Raw genomic sequence first — 18,041 nt, 5'->3', positions numbered from 1 at the left:
TTCTTTATTCTCGGAATTTATACAGGCCAAAGTTTCTTTATACCATGATTATGTATATATATATATTTTTTTCTGAGTGTTGCTTTATAAGTGCAGATTGCGGTTGATAGTATAATAATGGCAGTAACTATTGTAAAAGTAAGACGCACAAATTAATTATAGTGCTTACTTAAGACACTGTATCTTAGTGTTACATAATATAAAAACATGCTTGACGAAATTTATTATTGTTAAAGGTCAACTCCACTGAGGTTATCTGACTTGATTGGACTGGAAATAATTTTTCGAGATTAATGTTCCATTTGATGTAGGTCTACACCAATAACTAATGTGTGCATAATTTCAAATCATTTCCTCACTTCGTTTTTCCAGAATAATTATTATTCAAATTGTGAAACATTACCCAAAATTGAAAAGCTTTGCAATGCAGTTTCAGGGATTCAGTTAAAGATCCTGTAACACAATTTTTTTATGGTTTATATATAGATATGATGCTGAAATTAAGATTTGTCAATTTTGTAAGTTCCAAAAAGCATTTAATTTATAAAGATATTATCGAATTTAACATTTCATGTAAATAAAGGGAGGTAAATAAAAAATTTATATTCTATAAAGACTATGTCAAATTTTTCAATAAGATATAAATGCATATATTTTAATGTTTACATATAATGTGCACAAATATTTGCAGTACATATTTTACATATTCTTCGATGTTTGAAAATTGTTTTATAAGCATTATTATATACATTTATATAATTTCATTTAAGTCTGGTTTACGTAACCTCAATTACAACATACAGGATCTTTAAGGGGAGATAATATGAAAGCAATGTATTAATTTGTATAATTTATATGTAACACAGTATATTAGTCAGGATATATTTGCTCTAAAATAAAACCATTGCTGTTGCCATTATTACAGCTCTCAAACTGTGATTCAGCTAGATTACAGTATTTGTATTGGTAGAATTTATGAGAACATAGTAGTTGATTAGTATCATAGGTGTGTATAATCTTCAGCCAATTACAGACTCTAGCGTTAATATTGGGGAAAAAATGCATTGATGAAATTTTCGTACACGTAAATGTTTATTTCTACTCAAATTCATTACCGTAATGTCTTCTTTTGAAGAGGTTCTATTTTCCTAGATGGGTATTAGCTATTTATATACTTATTATTTTTTTTTTAAATGGCTATTGAATCTTTTAGGAACATTTTTGGCACAATAAAGAAGGAAAAATTAGAGCGCTGAACTTTGTGGCTTTCGGAACACGTAAAAAACAATCTGGATCATTTGTTCGATCAGGTTTAGGCAATTACTCTGCTCAAAAGACCAAGAGGCTACACATTTGGTTTCCCAATCTTCCATGTGGGCCTCAAAAACATAAATATACATAAAATATACATAATTTACATCATGGTTATACAGTGAAGTTTTCAAAATACATGAAAACACAAAATATAATAATATATTATGATCCAATTTACATTTTTCATTAAATAAAGTGTCAGAACGGCTTATAGTTAATCTGCTCTCCTACAATTGTTAGTGTAATATAGCTTGTTAAAGTTGAAACGTAATCTCGGAACGAAAGTTTTACTTACTTTATTGAATCTAAGACTTACGTAGGGATTTGGAGCCTGTTTGTAAGTTGTATCATGTCAAGAATGATGGTTGAAAGATTTGGATGCTGATGCTTGGATGATTTGATGATTTGGTTTTAAATTCTTTTTATTACTTTTATTATGATCAAGGTTTAAGAAACGTCAAAATTTGAAATAATGAAATACATTTTAATAAAGGGGATTATTCTCTTAAAAGATAGGAAAGTCATGTTTATCAGGCATTGAATTTAATTGTTCGTACCTATTCTCCACATAGCAATAATTTGGAGTGGTTGTTCTTTTCAGTGTAAAAGCGTCATGTCTCTTGTCATGTTAGAATGGCGGAATGAAAAGAAAAAAGTGTTGGCGGAGATAAATTGCTGCCTTTCTGTTATGCATGGTAAGCATGAGGGTTGTTGGGGAGGGGGGAGAATAATCTGTCAATATTTCCACTCCGACTCTGACAGATTTTATATCACCTTTCAGCACTTAAGATTGATGCTGTCTCTAATTTGTGTTACTATGCAAATATAAGGCTGCTGAAGAACCATTGCTGAATAATGTGGTCTTATCTTAAACTTGCTATACAAGACTTGCTTTCATTTTGGCAAAATTTACTCTTTAATTAACATGTATTAAATTCCATGCAGCCTTAGAGGTTGCTTTCCGAAAGAGTCAAAGAAGTTGTTATTGTCATTGTTATAATGATTTTTTGTGGCAATTTATTTAGGTCCTTTAGTATGTGGTAATTGTAAATTGTAAGTTTTGACATATTGCAAACATGTCATATGGTGTATGTCTAATCCTATGTATGTGTTCATTGTTCAAGTATTATAAACTATTTATTTTATAACTATCAATGATATGTGGTATGTTCTCTTTTAAATGTCATGTGTAATGACTGTGGTACGTCCTTTGTTATGTATTATGTGATTAGCTGTCTATTATATAAGATGTGTTAACAATGTGATTAGACCTATTTTTAAATGTCATGTGTAATATGATTATTTCTCTTTAAAATGTCATGTGTTTTGTGATTAGATTTTTTTAAATGGCATGTGTTTCGTGCCAATTTCCCTTTTAAAATGCCATGTGTTTTGTGATTATTTATCTTTTAAATGTCATTGCGGTAAGTCATAACTTAGATGATTTAATTATCATGTATTCTCTGTTTTTAAGCTTATTATTATTGACACTATGTTTAAAATTTATAGTTTTGCTAGAACTTTATAGATTTTTCTAGTATTATGACTATTAATTTCTAACTTAAAATCTATTTGCTTTGAAAATTGTTGCCATAAAATTTTCCTTCTGCTCCAGTTGAAAGTGTTGCTGTATTAATTATGGCATTGAAGTTAAATATGTTGAGTAAGCAAAATCAATATGTGAAACAAGTTTTCCTTCCTGAAAAAATGACATTTCCCATAGTTACGACCTACTTGGAAAAGTAATTATAGACTTTGATGTCAACAAATTTTGCTGTAAAATTAGGGGAAAATACGACTGGAAGAATAATTGTCAACGACTGACATATTTTAACATAGAAATACATCACAAATACTTCACAATCACTGTAAAATAGACATAAATATATTATAACTTGTACAAGAAATTCCAGGGACTGCTTTTAGCTTCAAGTCAGGCGATATCTTTGACTTAAAACTCAATACTTTCAAGTTATTTTATTGAATTTTAACTTATTCTCATGAAATGCTTAAATAGTTATCATTATTGCATCATCTGATTTTCTTGCTAACTCAAATTTGACTTTACAAAATGTATGTTTGTAACATTTTGTGTCAAGTGAAGCAACATTTTTTTTTTCTAAATTTTAAAATTCAAAAATGAAGGAAAAGAAGCAAATCTTATATAAAATTTGAATTATTATGACCAATAATGATTCTTTATGAATATGAAAAGATAATACATGTATCATTGAGAAACGTGGCAAAAATGATGAATGAAATTGGCAAAAAAAAAAAAAAAAAAAAAAAAGATTCAATAGGTTTAGACAAACATAATTATGAAAACTTTGAGTGGGCGAGGGTGAGAAAAAGATGAGAGCAGTTAAAAAGAAAAAAGCAAGAAGAGCAAATAGAGAAAATTATGAATACATGCATTTGGTAGTTATTATAAAATTGTAAAAAGATGAGTGCAGATGGTAAAAGATGACAGCAGATGGAAACAGTGCAGATGGTAAAAGATGAGTGCAGATGGTAAAAGATGAGTGCAGATGGTAAAAGATGTCAGAGCATAATAATGGGGGAAAGGTGAATGCAGATGGCAAAGAGATTAGTGTAGATGGGGAAAATATGTCGGAGCATAATAATGGGGGAAAGGTGAATGCAGATGGCAAAGAGATGAGTGCAGATGGGGAAATATGTCGGAGCATAATAATGGGGGAAAGGTGAATGCAGATGGCAAAGAGATGAGTGTAGATGGGGAAAAGATGTCAGAGCATAATAATGGGAAGATGTGAATGCAGATGGCAAAAAAGATGAGTGAAGATGGGGGAAAAGATGTCAGAGCATAATAATGGGGGAAAGGTGAATGCAGATGGCAAAAAAGGTGAGTGTAGATAGGGAAAAGATGTCAGAGCATAATAATGGGGGAAAGGTGAATGCAGATGGCAAAAAAGGTGAGTGTAGATGGGGAAAAGATGTCAGAGCATAATAATGGGAAGATGTGAATGCAGATGGCAAAAAAGATGAGTGTAGATGGGGGACAAGATGTCAGAGCATAATAATGGGGGAAAGGTGAATGCAGATGGCAAAAAAGGTGAGTGTAGATGGGGAAAATATGTCAGAGCATAATAATGGGGAAATGTGAATGCAGATGGAAAAAAAGATGAGTGTAGATGGGAAAAGATGTCAGAGCTTAATAATGGGGGAAAGGTGAATGCAGATGGCAAAGAGATGAGTATATATGGGGTAAAAACTAGAGCAGATGGCAGAAAGGCAAGCACATATGGGGAAAAGACTATATGGCAATAAGCACATATGGGAGAATTTTTTTAGAGCAAATGGCAATAAGATAAGCACATGGCAAATAGCAATAAGATAAATGCATATGGGGGAAAGACTAGAGTAAAATGCAATAAGATAAGCACATGGGAAATGGCAATAAGAGGAGCACATATGGGGGAAAGACTAGAGTAAATGGCAAAAAGATAAGCACATGGCATTTGGCAATAAGATGAGCACATATGGGGGGAAGACTAAAGCAAATGGCAATAAGATAAGCACATGGCAAATGGCAATAAGATAAGCACATGGCAAATGGCAATAAGATAAGCAGACATGGCAAATGGCAATAAGATAAGCACATGGCAAATGGCAATAAGATAAGCACATATTGGGGAAAGACTAGAGTTAATGGCAATAAGATAAACATATGAGGGAAAGATGAGTAGAGATGGCAAAAAGTATATGGGGCAAAGATGAGAGCCGATGGTGACAGGTCAAAGAATAAGCGTAATAATGGCCTATCATGGAAAATAAGTGTACACTGTAGAAATGGAAAAGGATGAGTGTGTAGATGGCATGAATATTAAATATTGCCTTATCTATTACACTTATATCAAGATGCTACAATAATGAATCAGCATTTTAACAGGAGAGCAATTTTGACATAAAATCTTTTGAATCATCACTTAAAAGCACAGCAGGCAATGCTTTCTATTGTGGAAATCAATAACTTGTTCCCAGTTTTTGATAGATCAGGCCTCAGAATATTAACTTGATTGTTTCTGTTTTCTTAAAATGCCAAAGTTTAATTTCTCAAAATTTTATCAAGTTAGTGGTTTCAAGGAGACAGGTTTATTTTCTTCGTCATTTCCTATACAGAGACTGTATTATTAATATACATAAGGTTGGAGCCTGAAACAATAAATGTTTTATGCTCTGCTATGTCATAGGAAGATGGGAGGTGTAAATTTTAATTACATGTTACCACATATGGATCTCTAAAGAACGAACTTAGAATTTTCTCCATTTTGAAAATTTGGTGAAAATTTAGACTTGCTGTAGGAATTAATTTTGGATCTCAGACCATATGGGTAGCAATTAGATTTTTAATTTTTTTTGGACCCATTGCAAATTGCATCACCTCTCAATCATGTATAAAATGGTTTGTCTCGTTTACAGACTACATGTACAGCTGGAACTTCTCATGATGCCTGTATCACTTCTTAGAAAATTAACACTTGATACTTTTGTAATGTATGCGAATAAAAAGATAAAAAGAAATAATAAAACACTTTGTTTTTTACACCTGCTGCCTTAATAAAAAAAATATAATTGCGCATGTAAGACTTGTCCATTTGATGATTGAGGGGAGGCAAAAATATGGAATTCATGAATAAGGAATGCATGTCAACTGACAGATATAATTTAATATTAAATTTTCCATGATCATGATAAAATGATCAAATTTAAAACTTTGTAATAAATGACATTGTAGGTAAAATTTGTTAGTTGTGAGTAACTAAAAATAATTGTAATGAAAAGTTATTTCTTTTGACTTTTCTAAGAAAAAATGCTGAATGTATGTCTCTGTAATGAATAAATATTGAATATATCTCACAGTAATTAAAAAAATGTTGAATATATCTCACTGTGATGAATACATATTGAATATATCTCACTGTGATGAATAAATATTGAACATATCTCACTGTGATGAATAAATATTGAATATATTTCACTCTGATGAATAAATATTTAATATATCTCACTGTGATGGATGAATATTTAATATATTTCACTGACTGTGATGAATAAATATTGAATATATCTCACTTTGTTGAATGAATATTAAATATATCTCACTGTGATGAACAAATATTGAATATATTTCACTGTAATGAACAAATATTGAATATATTTCATTGTAATGAACAAATATTGAATATATTTCACTGTAATGAACAAATATTGAATATATTTCACTGTAATGAATAAATATTGAATATATCTCACTGTAATGAATAAATACTGAATAAATTCCCTCAGTGTGATGGATAAATACTGAATATATATCACTGTAATGAATAAATTTTGAATATATCTCACTGGTGTGAGTAAACATTAGACATAATTACTGTATGTCTTGTAAATATTGAACATCTCTCATTGTTATGGGAGTAAATAATATTGAATATACCTCACTGGTATAATTAAATACTAAATTTATATAAAAATATTGTGTAGAACTGTTGTACGTACTGAGACTGGCAATGTTATATACAGAAATATATCACATTGAAAAAATGATGAATATTTAATATATTTCACTGACTGTGATGAATAAATATTGAATACAGATATATCTCACTGTGATAAATAAATATTAAATATATATCAATGTGATGGATAAGTATTGAATATAATCTCACTGTAATGAATTTTTGTGAGTATATTATGAAATTCAGACCAATGGTAAGAATTGTTACATAATACAGACTAGTTCCTGAATATGTGCATTTAGAGACTAAATTACCTAAGCCTTTGGCTGCAGGAATTACTGTAATGGAGCTATACACATTAATTGGTCTAATTAAAAGAATGCCCCAATAATTTATTAGCCGAGTTGAAGATTGCAGTCACTGGTTGAAGTGTAAATTTTAGGATGTGCAAATTAATAAAATTGACAGAAGTAGAACATGCATCAATTAATTATATAACTGATAAATGTAAATTAATTTATTAGCAGAAGTAGAACAATTGCAGCAATTAATTAATTGGCCAAAGAAAAGCGTGTCACAATTAAATGATTGACTGAAGTAGAGCTTGACACAATAAATTAATTGGCTGCCCTTAGTAATTGATACTGTGCCACAAAAGGATTGGACTGGAAAAAAAGTAAATCAATGTTAGTATATAATTTATTTCCTCAGAGACAAGAAAAAAAATAATTGAAGCTACTTAAACAGGTTTCTATAATGGTTAATAGTAATTTTGATTTGTGCTAATACCCAATGGTCATTTTGATATATGATTTTATAATGGTTTTCCTCAAAGGTGGTAAAGTTCCTGGACATTCCTATGAAGGTGCCGTAATCACATATGACACTTTATGACACGGGATGACTCATTTTTGTGACATTTATAGGTGTATGGGAAATGATCTTTTCCATGTAAACTTTATTTTAAATATGAAAAATTATGACATTGAGTGATCTCCCCTTTAATTTAATTAGGGCTATATTGTTATATTACTAGGATTGTCAAGTGCAAAGTGACATAACTCTGCTGAATATTTTTACATACAACTAAAAATAAGGGGTGGAGAATGGAAAGTAGACTACTGTTTATTTGAAAAGTAAAAGAGTATTATATTTTCAAGTGGGTTTTAATTGAACCCACTAAAAACAGCTGGTTATAATATATGAATTACTGTGAGCTTTCTGGCAGCAACAGATTCTACATGTACAACCTGAGTGCTGACCAACTTCAGCGGACACATTCATGCTATCTGAATGTGGTCAGCATTGTTCACCTATTTAGTCAGTGTAATATATATTTTTAAAATTTTCTCTTAAATTTAAGAATGTTTTTTCTTTCTCCCAGATTGAAAGATGGACAAGTTCATTTAAGATATTTAGTATGGTAGGGGTGAATTTTGAATGAAACACTAGAACACTTAAATAATTTCTGTCTTGAGTATTCTGTGTCAATAAATTATTTACGATTTAAAAGGTTTTGTGTTTCAGCAGTTGAAGTCAGAGCTTTTTGTATGTTGAATAATATATGGTTGATATGACATCACCATAGGTTGGGGAAATACAATGAAAATTGTGTGGTTGATTTTTTTTTCTGTAAAAAAGGAATTTCAAAAGTTTTATATAATAGTTTTGAGATGCTCCCTAATTAAAATGCATTTTAAATGTCATCAATTATGCAGATGCTTGAATTTCTAAAATGAATTAATCAATAGTCAAATATATATATACAAATGTGAATTTTACATTAGGGATATCAAGGGAGTCTTCGATGGCCTAGTGGTAACAATGTCTGCCTCTTAAGCCAAGGGATTTAGGTTGAAGCCCTTAACTGTAGGATCAAAACAATATCTCGATCATAATTATGACACTAGTCAAGGAACCATTTTCAAACATGATTACATTAGGTTGCAAGAACATTTTCTCAAAATTGAGCATAAATGATTTTTGTTTCAATATTAGAGTATGAATTGTATTTGTTTCAATATTTGAGTAAAAATTATATTTGTTTCAATATTTGAGTATGAATTATGTTTAAGCTGTGTAAAATTAAACAAGGATATCAAATGGTGACATATTATGCTTTGTGTCAATGAATTGAATAAATTAAAAGTAATTTAATACCATATGTTTTTATATCAACAATAATATTTCATATATTTCAAATAGAGTTAAAATCTGTGTTTAATGTTGTTTCATGTTGTTTCTATGTGTAAAAAACATGTTAGCTTTATGCTTCAAGAACATCATTTTTCATGATTATAAAATGTATTTTTATGACACTCAGCAGGTACCATAAAAATATGTTGTAACCAATTCTTTTAATGACCTTTAACATTTAATTATAAACTCAAATATACATGACAATCAGACATTTCAAAAAAGTCTGATTTGATCTTAAAACCTTTAATTATCAAATATAATTTTCTTGTTTTAGAAAATATTTCATGAATTTGACAATGAATATGACAATTTTATTATTCTAGTCAAATATATACGAATGTGAAATTTACATTAAGAATATCAAGTTAAAGAAAGGGGGAAAATAAATGAGGCAGAAATTTTGTCTCTTTTCTTTAAGAATACACAGGCTGTGTCTGCTTTCAAGTGACAGAAACAGAATCTGACATATTATCAATATACTTACTACAGGCATAAGGAGGAATTGACAGCAAAATCCAAGAACAAGAGAGACTGGGTATTTCAGCTGACGTTTTAAATTTTCCGTGTCGGTAACACACCCTATTCCAAAACTTATAAGAATTGCAACTGCAGCTGCCGAGCAGTCGAACACAAAATCTGCCGGTTTTTGCCGCGACACAACGGCCACTTTTAATTCTCCCTGCCCCAAAGGTTGGTTCATTTGCGACGATCTTGCCATGACCAATGAACCCGTTCCAAAAATAGTAACGAACACAGTCACATATCCAATGTGCATGGCTTGAATGGTGAAATTATTAACACCATTTATGTGAATAGGAATCTTAAGCTCACTGGTGAATCGCAGATTAGAAATATCCTCCCTACTCGGAGTTTTCACTACCATATCAACGGGTTTTACAAACTGCACAATTTCAGCATTCCCAGATACAATACGAGCATAGAAATCCGTAGATTTGCTACCATTTTTAATCTCTCCCACATTTTTGTCACCAACTTCTTCGAATGTACCATTAAAATAAACAGTAGTGTTGCAGTCTCGTATCAGCTCATTGATTGATTCTGGATAGAAGTTCAGTTGGAACGTTCCATTGAATGAGAGGGGAGGTGGGGTTGTAGCAGACGACATGTTGACACTGATTGGCACTGCGGAGCAATTGATTTCTGGGAAAATTAGAGACATAATTAGGGTGACAAGAAAATAACTGTTCCAGAAACGTGTAGACATTTCAGCTGATCCTGTATTTTTATCTATTCATGATTTTTCATTCGTTTAATACCAGTATTGATTTCGGACATGATATTCCAATAACAGCATTAAAGTCTCTCATTAAATATAAGCTCGTGGAAGCTAACAGTTATTCATACATAGAGCCTCAATAACACTTCATTTAATACTCAAATCATTGATTTAGTGGAATAAAGGCAAATTGATCTAGGCTCGCCTTTTCTATGACTCTATATATAGTTCTATTTATAATGTGTATAAACTTATAATGGTTTCCGCATTTGTACGAATTCCATTGATGTGCCATAATGAATTTTTACCAATGCATAGTTGCATGCTAAATTGGTTTTTGGCTGATTCTATGGCTCTCTCTCTCTGAGATGAGTTTCGATGCAATTATCAAGTATTGGGCTAGTACAACAACTTGTCAAAATTTGCATATATTATGAGGTAAATTTGCATAGTTTGTTTTCAAATGGAAATGAAGCATCTTTTGTGTCAATGCTTAGTGCATTTAAGCCAATAATCTAGTTTAAAATCTGGTTGATTGGTCGGAAATTTCAATATCGGCAGATCATTTCCACGTCAAAGAATTGTTTCGTCGTGATAATTACTGGTATTACTTGTCTTTCGGTTAGATTTGTTCCTGTTTTGGTTAGTTTTTTCTCGTAAAGAGGTTTAGGCTAATTCCACTGAAGTGTGTTGTCCAAAAAAAGTTCCGTGCCTCTGAAATTAGAAACGAAAACAAGGATTAGTTATTTGATAATGAAATGAGATAATGAAAAACAGATAATAAAAGACATAATGAAAAAGAGATAATGAAAAAGAGATAATGAAAAAGATAAAAATGGAAAAAAAGATAAAAAAATCTACTTTGACATTTTTGCTGATTATTAACTGCTAACAATATTGCATTTTAATTTTCTAATTGTAATGTAAAAGTTATTTTACTGAAAATTTTACATTAAAAAATTATCGCTGATCAAGAATTTCATGTAAAAAATTTATCCATATTTATGATTGACTATTAACATAATCTACTAGTAATGTCATACTAAGACTTCAATACTTTTATTCTTTTATGTTTCTGGCAATGTTAAAATGGCCTCATGTAATTTAAGTCACAAAAATTAACAATTAAATTCATGTCAATAGTAACACCTGTTTTATATTTGCATTTTATTTTGAATTATTTGTTTATATCAAGATGTTATTAAATAATTAAATATTTTCTTGTTTTCTGATTTATATACAAATAATTCTGTCAAAGAAAATAAAAGATTATCGGCAAGTTTGTGCCGTTACGAGACATCTCAATCAATGCCTGCGTTTATAACACTTGATTGATCCAACAGCAAATTGTTTCAAAATCAATATTGATTATTTGCTTACTAATTGCCTAACTTCAATCGATCAATCTACTCTGTTATTTATTTTTTTTATCGGAACAATTATTCATCCGCCAGTAAACAGAAAGATCTTCTGGCCTCTGAAGTATTTCCCTGTAACAGATCTATAAAAAAACCCTGTCTTATTTTTTAAAGCAGCTGAGGAAAAAATCAACAAAATTTTGGATCGAACTTTAAATACAAAAATTTGTAGTTTAACTAAAGAAATGTAAACTTTTGTCAACTTTGAATGTTTCATGCAAAATATAACAGAATTTACTACTTCTACCACTTGCAATATTTAGTCTACCCTTTTTACTTACCGGACAAAGTATTAATATATCAATTTAAGTTAAATTTCTACATCTTTTGACATGTTATGGGTTTTTGCTCAATTGAACAGTTTTTAGGATTTCATCTGCTCGAATAATGCAGTGAGCTTTAAATTATTTAATGCAGAATAAATGAGCCGCGTCACGACAAAACCAACATAATGGGTTTGCGACCAGCATGGATCCAGACCAGCCTGCGCATCCGTGCAGTCTGATCAGGATCCATGCTGTTTGCTTACAAACCCTATTACAAGTAGAGAAACTGATAGCGAACAGCATGGGTCCTGATCAGACTACGCCGATGCGCAGGCTGGTCTGGATCCATGCTGGGCGCAAACCCACTATGTTGGTTTTGTCATGACACAGCTCAAATGGTATAAGAAACTGTGTTTACTGAATGAACTCCACATAGATGAAAGCTGTCACAAGACTTTTTGGAATATTGTTGAATCAGTCACTGCTGTTACATTTTAAATGGGAGATTTTAGAAATCATCTTTTCTGAACAAATTGCTAATGTAGTAAACAATTTTCTTTGAATGTGACCATCTGGTCTTTATTCTTGGATAAAAAAGACTGCACACCCAGGTGCATATAAACAGAGAAGAAAATATGCATCTAGCGGATAAAATCACGCGAGCATGCGCCATTGTTGCATGTTTTTGATATGAAGGACTCAGGGCACCATGCAAAAATTGCCGTCCCTGCAATGGTGGCCCTGGTAATTTCATTATCAAAATATAACTGTCAAGTGAAACCACACTTGTCTGAAAGAGCTTAACGAAAGTGAAAATCAAATTAAACACAAATTTACTGAATCTCGTGATGTATGCTTCTTTTGCATGCGTGCACAAATTGCATTAACATCTGCAACTGGGGGCTTGAGCTTTAAATGTGTTCCTGTAGATGCACAAAAATAGATGCATTAACTCTATAGTAATGTCAAAAATCTTCCTAAGGTTATCATGAATGTCACGACAAAAAGCAATATGCACAGATGTTTACAGAGAAAAAAAATACCTGTTTGTATAATATATTCCTATTATTTTAAAAAGAATATAAGTCTGTTTTTGGTTAAGTAAATATCCTTCGCAAATATAATTTAATAGATTCCTGAATAATTTTGTCTATGGAAACTCGCAGCTCCCTCCCATAATTATAATGGGCTACAGAATAGCTTATATGACTGCCTTAATGATAATCTGAGTGTTTAAAATTGTTTATCATTAAATATAGATAATGTATAATCTGGTCCAATGATGCTATACTGAAATAACGATTTTCTATTTTATTTCATGTTCCATATATCATAATTAACGGCGGCAAAGCATACCTGTTTCGTGTCCCATAATCGTGAAACGTTCCATAAATCATACAATTATTTGTGATGAATATAAATAATAAATCAATAATGTTTATAGTATGTTCTGATCAAATCTTCCATCTGTAAGGAAAAATTCTCATGATGGGGAATGATAAAAAAATACATCGGCCAGTGTTTGGAATGATCTCAATTCGAAGGAAATGATAAGTTCTATAATGTTAACAGTTTCTATCTTGGGGACCGAAAGTTAGATTACCCTTTGCCAACAGGCCAGCCTGCATGTCTAGGCAATTTGACCAGGCTGTACACTGTTGGCTTAGTATCTTTAAAGTTTGGCATCTTGATATCAGCATCTTGGTTATCCCTAAAATTGATAATGGACAAGCTTTTCTAAAAATGGAAGCTGGAGAAGTTAATTAAAGAATACCAGTATATGAATGGTTGAAATATAAGAGGCCAAAGACGTAGCTTTGGTAAATCTATGACTGAAAATATAACTTTGGTAAATCTATGAGTGAAAATGTAACTTTGGTAAATCTATGAGTGACATTATAATTTTGGTAAATCTATGAGTGAAAAGAATTAACATTAGGTAAATATATGAGTGAAAATATAACTTTGGTAAATCTATGAGTGAAAATATAACTTTGATAAATCTATGAGTGAAACTATAACTTTGGTTAATCTATGAGTGAAAATATATCTTTGATAAATCTATGAGTGAAATTATAACTTTGGTAAATCTATGAGTGAAAATAATTAACATTAGGTAAATATATGAGTGAAAATATAACTTTGGTAAATCTATGAGTGAAAATATAACTTTGGTAAATCTATGAGTGAAAATATAACTTTGGTAAATCTATGTGTGAAAATATAACTTTGGTAAATCTATGAGTGAAATTATAACTTTGGTAAATCTTTGAGTGAAAACATAACTTTGGTAAATATATGAGTGAAAATGTAACTTTGGTAAATCTATGAGTGAAAATATAACTTTGGTAAATCTATGAGTGAAAATCTAACTTTGGTAAATCTATTAGTGAAAATGTAACTTTGGTAAATCTATGAGTGAAAATATAACTTTGGTAAATTTTTGAGTGAAAGTATAGCTTTGGTAAATCTATGAGTGAAAATATAGCTTTGGTAAATCTATGAGTGAAAATATAGCTTTGGCAAATCTATGAGTGAAAATAATTAACATTAGGTAAATATATGAGTGAAAATATAACTTTGGTACATCTATGAGTGAAAATCTAACTTTGGTAAATCTATGAGTGAAAATGTAACTTTGGTAAATCTATGAGTGAAAATAAAACATTTGGTAAATTTTTGAGTGAAAATATAGCTTTGGTAAATCTATGAGTGAAAATATAGCTTTGGTAAATCTATGAGTGAAAATATAGCTTTGGTAAATCTATGAGTGAAAATAATTAACATTAGGTAAATATATGAGTGAAAATATAACTTTGGTACATCTATGAGTGAAAATATAACTTTGGTAAATCTATGAGTGAAAATATAACTTTGGTAAATCTATGAGTGGAAATATGTTATGATTCATGACAATTTTAACACTTCTGTATGACTGACATTAATGTAAATAAACTGACAACAGACTGGCAGTGCATGATTGACTGTATGCCAGTTGTTGTCAGATGTAGAAAATTAGCTGGAAATTTAAGTAATTGGGTTGGCAATGAAAATACATTTTAAACTGACAATACACCAACATAAAGGTGCTGACATAACACTGGCAATAGTTTGTTTGTTTCAAAAGGAAGTAAGGGCAATTGAAAATGTTAAACAAATTCTTAAGGTAATCATTAAAGTCTTTAGAAATTTTGAATATATGCTCACATTAAAATTATGGTGTGAGTTAAAAATACACATTTCACTAAGTTGAAATGATTTAAGGTATTTCAATTTTCAATATTGAATATTTAAGATAAAACAGACAATTATGATGAAACAGTCTCAGGTAGGGTGCAGACTAGCCTGGCAGTTTAGAATAACCTTTTGCCTGCTGGCAGAAACTGATTCTATATATGAGCTGCGTCATGACAAAACCAACATAAAGGGTTTGCGACCAGCTTACCAACCCTATTACAAGTAGAGAAACTGATAGCGAACAGCATGGATTCTGATCAGACTGCGCGGATGCTGGTCGCAAACCCATTATGTTGGTTTTGTCATGACGCGGCTCATATGCAGCCAGTGCAGACCAAAGTCAGCTGGCACATCATGGTCTACATTGTTCACTATTCAGTCAATACATATTTTGAAAATTTTTACTATAAATGATTTATGGTGGAGTCCAGATTGATATGATTATAAAGGTGATTAAAATTTTCTTGTATGTAGATAATTTATAAAGCAATTATTGCAAAAATAGATAATTTGATTGTAATGCATTTTGATCTTTGTTTTGATAAAATGACAGCTGTTGACTCTAGCATGTGCAATATTGAATTTACTCAGGTATCAAATAATCAGGTAGATTAAATCTTAATCTTTCATTTAAATGATTGTTTTAACTAAAAAAATATTGCAATTACAGTTTATACGGTGGTGTATTCTAATGGTGAACTAACACATGTATTTTCGATCTTATGTCATTCAATATTATGTATTATGATTAATCAAGTACTTTGAATAATAATGTTATAATCACATTCGTACAAACCTCAAAATATCTGTGTCCAAAAGATAAATTAATCCAGTAATCATCTATATGTTAATCAAATTTCATATAGATTATTATATAAGTATATCCATAAATCCAGTATATTTGCACAACATTATAGTCAGGTACACTGAAAAAAAATCCGAGTTTTCCGAGCAAAGTACTACACTATAATATTACGAAAAATTATTAGGAAATTGGTTTAGTAGTAGTACCATTCACTGACTGGGAGGGTTGCAACTTTATTCCTGATGATCCAAATAAACTCAAGCAAAAGCTGTTACCTTGTTACTTGTGTTTTGCTGTACTTATGTTGCTTTTATGACAGAAAACATGTTGCCTGTATGTTAAAATAATCATTGAAATAATCAGTCTCTTAGCATTTATATTTTCTATTCTTCTATTTATTTATTTAAAAAAATAGTAAAAGATTAATTATTATATAATAATCCTCATTAATGTCATTTAATTGTGAAAAAAAAAGTTATTTGTAAAAAGAAAAAAAAAAGCAGAAATTAACCTTAATTTAGGCCAAAAATAAACATTTGGTTTCTTTTTGCCAAAGGTTACGATCCATTGGGGCCATGCTAATATTTAATCATCGTTGGCCTTTAATTTAAAAAAAATCAAATAAAGAAAATAAATAATTAATACTTTATTGAGTAATGTTTGTGTAAAATTATATTTATTAAAAAAAAATGTGTAAAAAAAGGTCAGCCTTATCAACTGTATTATTTTGGGACCAGAAACTGGGTTTTTTGGCCTTTATTCCTAACAGCTGCAAACACTATTATCTGTCCTCCTTTACCCTAAATTGTTGCACATTTTGGCAGCATTTTAAAGTAACAAATTCTCACTGGTAGCTGATGCTTATCACTGTTATTCTATTTGATGGGTACGAAAAAAAGGAGGAAAGACAAAGTAGCATAATTGCGAACTGTATAATAATACAAAAGTTTACTGGCTTACGTGCTGGATAATTATAGAATATTTGATAATTGCAGATCCTGTTTCTAATTGCTTTTGTTTGTTTGGTTTTTATGTGGATTTTAACACAATTTTCTTTTTTGGTCATCAATTCTCTCAGACTGCATAACTTGTCATATCTCTGTGGCTTTCCTGACTATTATAAGCCAATTTCTCCACTTGTGACTTATAATTTACTGATCCCATTTGAATTTTGAATCAGTGAAGAGACCTGAAGATCATTTGTCTCTGAGATTTGTTGCCTGGACCAAGGTCCAAGGGAGTTACATTAGTCTTATACATATCCCTTTATTGAGCTCAGTGGTTGGATGTCCATTATCATATCCAAGTTCATCATATCGTTGTGGAAAAAAATGTGACCTTATACTCCTGGCTCGAAGATGCATTGGAAGCAAAATGTGAATTGTGTAAATTTTCTTACATTGATGATAACTATTTTTTTCCAGATTTTATGCCCATGTACAAACATGAACAGTTGTCTTTGCCATTGACAAAAAGACAGACTGCCCTACACTTTCATGCAGTCTGACCAATATAGGTCTAAACTTTTGGTTGCTCAATTTACAGATTTCGATATATTGAAATCAATTGCAGTACAAATTGTAAAATTCTTTAAAATTGTCATAGTTCAAATTACACAATTTCAGCTTGGTAAGGGTTATAAATATTAGTCTCTTCTTTCTCTAGCCATGAAAGATTTGATTAATTTATTATTTTGTTGTTCTGTTGTACAAAATAAACAAATAAAAGCTGTCACCGTGGCTTTACTTTTTATACTATGTATGTTGCATTAAATGACAGAAAACATGTTGTTTAGTATGTTATAAACAACAGTTTATCGCACATCACACTCCTGAAGTAATTTCACTGGAGGTATATAATAAGGTATTATCAATGGCCGTGAAAGGTCAATATTATAATTATAAAAGATAAAGGATTTTTCTAGTTTCGGTCAAGATCTTTTTGTACAATGTATTATAACATTTATACAAGTTAAATTGTTTAGGGTAAAATTGCTCACAAAGAATTTTTAACCTTTAGCCAGCTGGTGTCAACTGGATTATAAAAGTATACCCATATATGGGACCTGAGTGTCTTTTCTGGTCT

The 18,041-nt window shown here is 30.6% G+C and overlaps 2 protein-coding genes across 3 annotated transcripts in view; one reads left to right on the top strand and one right to left on the bottom strand.

Annotated features, from left to right (window-relative positions):
• The window catches only part of LOC132733650 (trafficking protein particle complex subunit 13-like), a 141,650-nt gene that overhangs the window by 25,554 nt on the left and 98,055 nt on the right, over positions 1 to 18,041 (top strand). The window lies entirely within an intron of this gene.
• The window catches only part of LOC132733656 (sodium/bile acid cotransporter 5-like), a 40,587-nt gene that overhangs the window by 6,292 nt on the left and 16,254 nt on the right, over positions 1 to 18,041 (bottom strand). Inside the window, exons 1-2 of one of the 2 annotated variants that reach the window (XM_060720315.1) lie at positions 15,948 to 16,167; positions 9,478 to 10,944 (exon numbers count right to left, since the gene is read on the bottom strand). In XM_060720315.1, coding sequence (XP_060576298.1) covers positions 9,478 to 10,218 — 741 coding nt within the window. In that variant the 5' untranslated portion in view covers positions 10,219 to 10,944; positions 15,948 to 16,167. Of the gene's footprint in view, positions 1 to 9,477; positions 10,945 to 15,947; positions 16,168 to 18,041 lie in introns of those variants that run through there. The other variant, XM_060720316.1, reaches the window with a different exon arrangement.

Source organism: Ruditapes philippinarum, unplaced genomic scaffold (genome assembly GCF_026571515.1).
Source record: "Ruditapes philippinarum isolate M1 unplaced genomic scaffold, ASM2657151v2 ctg2183_1_1_1_1, whole genome shotgun sequence".
Lineage (NCBI taxonomy): Eukaryota > Metazoa > Mollusca > Bivalvia > Venerida > Veneridae > Ruditapes > Ruditapes philippinarum.
Note: the sequence above shows the minus strand (reverse complement) of the source record. Positions and strands in the feature narration are given on the sequence as shown.